The sequence below is a fragment of the Pollachius pollachius genome, assembly GCF_949987615.1.
Source record: "Pollachius pollachius genome assembly, chromosome: 4".
Taxonomy (NCBI): domain Eukaryota; kingdom Metazoa; phylum Chordata; class Actinopteri; order Gadiformes; family Gadidae; genus Pollachius; species Pollachius pollachius.
The window spans coordinates 187,501-190,000 of NC_136937.1; the positions used below are offsets into that span (position 1 = coordinate 187,501).

General features: G+C 47.0%; 1 protein-coding gene across 3 annotated transcripts in view; it reads right to left on the reverse strand.

The window, feature by feature from the left end:
- Nucleotides 1-2,500, reverse strand: part of LOC307074618 (proline-rich protein 5-like) — a 28,470-nt gene that overhangs the window by 23,873 nt on the left and 2,097 nt on the right. For all 3 annotated transcript variants that reach the window (XM_079734846.1, XM_079734847.1, XM_079734845.1), the window contains exon 2: nt 1,734-1,825. In XM_079734846.1, coding sequence (XP_079590972.1) covers nt 1,734-1,759 — 26 coding nt within the window. In that variant the 5' untranslated portion in view covers nt 1,760-1,825. The remainder of the gene's footprint in view (nt 1-1,733; nt 1,826-2,500) is intronic.

Below are 2,500 nucleotides of genomic sequence, written 5' to 3' on the forward strand. Positions count from 1 at the left end.
TCAGTCATTCGCCGATAGAAATGATATGCACAACTTTTACAATGCAGTAAAATCTATCCACGGCCCAACAAGTCACTGCATCAATCCCCTGAAAACAGCAGATAGGCTTAAAGTCCTGAAAGACCAGGATAGCATCCTAGGGAGGAGGGCTGGGCACTTTAACACCCTGCTAAATCAGGATTCTGATGCAGACTACACCATTTTGGAGGAACTGCCTGAATTTCCCCCCTATGGACAACCTCAGCCAACCTCCAACCTTCCTGGAAGTTCTGTCAGCTGTCTGCACCCTGTAGAATAACAAGTCCCCCGTCTCTGACAATATCCCCGCTGAACTGCTTAAACAGGGAGGGTATCTGTGCACAAGAACATTACACCATTACATCACCAAGGTTTGGGCTGATGAGAACATCCCACAACAATGGAGAGATGCCAGCATTGTCACCGTATTTAAAACATAGCTTATAAGGCCTTCTGTGGTAACCATAGGGACATATCACTTCTTGCTGTGGCAGGCAAGGTCCTGGGCAAGGAGATGCTTCCAAGGCTAATAAATAACATCACAGAGTCAATGCTACCCGAGACACAGTGCGGGTTTAGAAAGAACAGGTGCACAGTCAACATGGTCTTCACAACTTGGCAACTCCTAGAAAAGTGCAGGGAGCAACATAAAGACCTGTTTATGGCTTTTGTCGACCTCTCAAAAGCCTTCGACAACGTGAAGAGAGATCTCTTGAGGGACGTCCTACTCCGGATTGGTTACCCCATCAAGTTTGTCAACATCCTTCGTCAATTTCCCGATGGAATGACTGTAAGGGCGTCAATAAGAGGTCAAGAGTCTAGCCCTTTCCCAGTGCAAACAGGGGCAAGGGTGTGTATGGGCACCAGTGGTTTAACATCTCCCTCTTATGCATCACCAAGCTACTCTACAAGGGGATTGAAGACAAGAGTAGCGTATAGGCTGGATGGTAACCTCCTTAACATTAGGAGGCTGCAGGCAACAACTAGACTGCACAGAGTAAGGATACTTGAGTTGCAGTATGCAGATGACTGTGCTCTTGAATCTCACTCTCCACAAGTCCTCCAGTCTGTTCTAGATGCAGCAGCAGGAGAGGTCATCTGTCAATGGGGCGCCACCATCACACCCACAACCCCGTCTTCACTGTAGCAGAGGAAAAACTGTCCGTTGCTTTCAGATACCTGGGGAGCATTATATCTGAAGACAACAGCATTGACAGTGAGGTTCAAAACAGAATATCCCATTAGCAGCTTCAGCTGCCTATGGGAGACTCAGGTGCCAGGTTTTTCAGAACAAGAACCTTCATCCAAACACAAAAATCAACCAAGTCTAACAAGCAATCTGCATCCCCACCCTCCTCTGCAGGTGTGAAACCTGGGTTACTTACAGCCGCCACAACAAGTCCCTCGAACAGTTAAGCGTCCGCTGTCTGCAGCGCGTCCAGGGAATTACCTGGGACAACAGGCTGCAAAAGTAATGAGGCCACAATCACTCAGCACCAACTGCGTTGGCTGGGGCATGGCACAAGGATGCCCTACAACCGCCTGCCCCGCAGAGTGGTATATGGCCAGCTACACCAGTTGTAGCCATCAGCCATCAGAGAACCCACCGGTAAAAGACAAAGATGTACGTCATCATCGGACACAACTGCAAGCAAGTGAGTGAGTGAGTGAGTGAGTGAGTGAGTGAGTGAGTGAGTGAGTGAGTGTGTCCTCACCTCCTAAAGGATCCCTCTCGTTCCATGGTTGGCTGAAGGGCGACTGTGACCTAGTGACCCTGTCCGACCTTCCTCTGCGACCCAGCCAGCATCTTTCCAGAAACCACAGCAACACATGAGGATGACCTCAGCACCAACACTCTGCTCATGTCAGTCTAAGGTCATTAGCTTTATACTACAGAGAACTCAATTCTCCTAGCGGCCATATTGGTTAGTTTGCTGAGGAATCCTTCTAGAATCCTTGGGGAAACCATGACAGCTTCATTCTAATTGGTATTTTTTTAGGGAAAGGGAATGCATTACTAACAGATTCTAGACGGTTTACCCCAGTCAACGAGCCAATATGGCTGCTGGGTGAATAAGTCGATCATCCAATAACTGATTTCAGTGAAGATGAGTTTGGGGAACCCATGTAATGTTAGATATCAAATACACACTTAAAGCTCTATCGGGCACAGAGCTGCTTGTCTGTGACTACCTTTATAGCTTGCTTCTCTGAGCCAGTTACTGAATAAGACGGACAGACAGACAGACATTCAGAGAGGCTGACAGAAGGACAGACATACAAACATATGACAGACTGATAAATAGACAGTATAATACTGATGGACAAACAGTAGGACAGACTGATAAACAAAGACTCACAGACTTAGAGACAGTATGATAAATAAAAACAGTATAAGACTGATGGACAAGATGTACTGATAAACAAAGACTCACAGACAAACAACTGCCTCCATTCTCTCCCTTGTCATCAAGACAGTGTA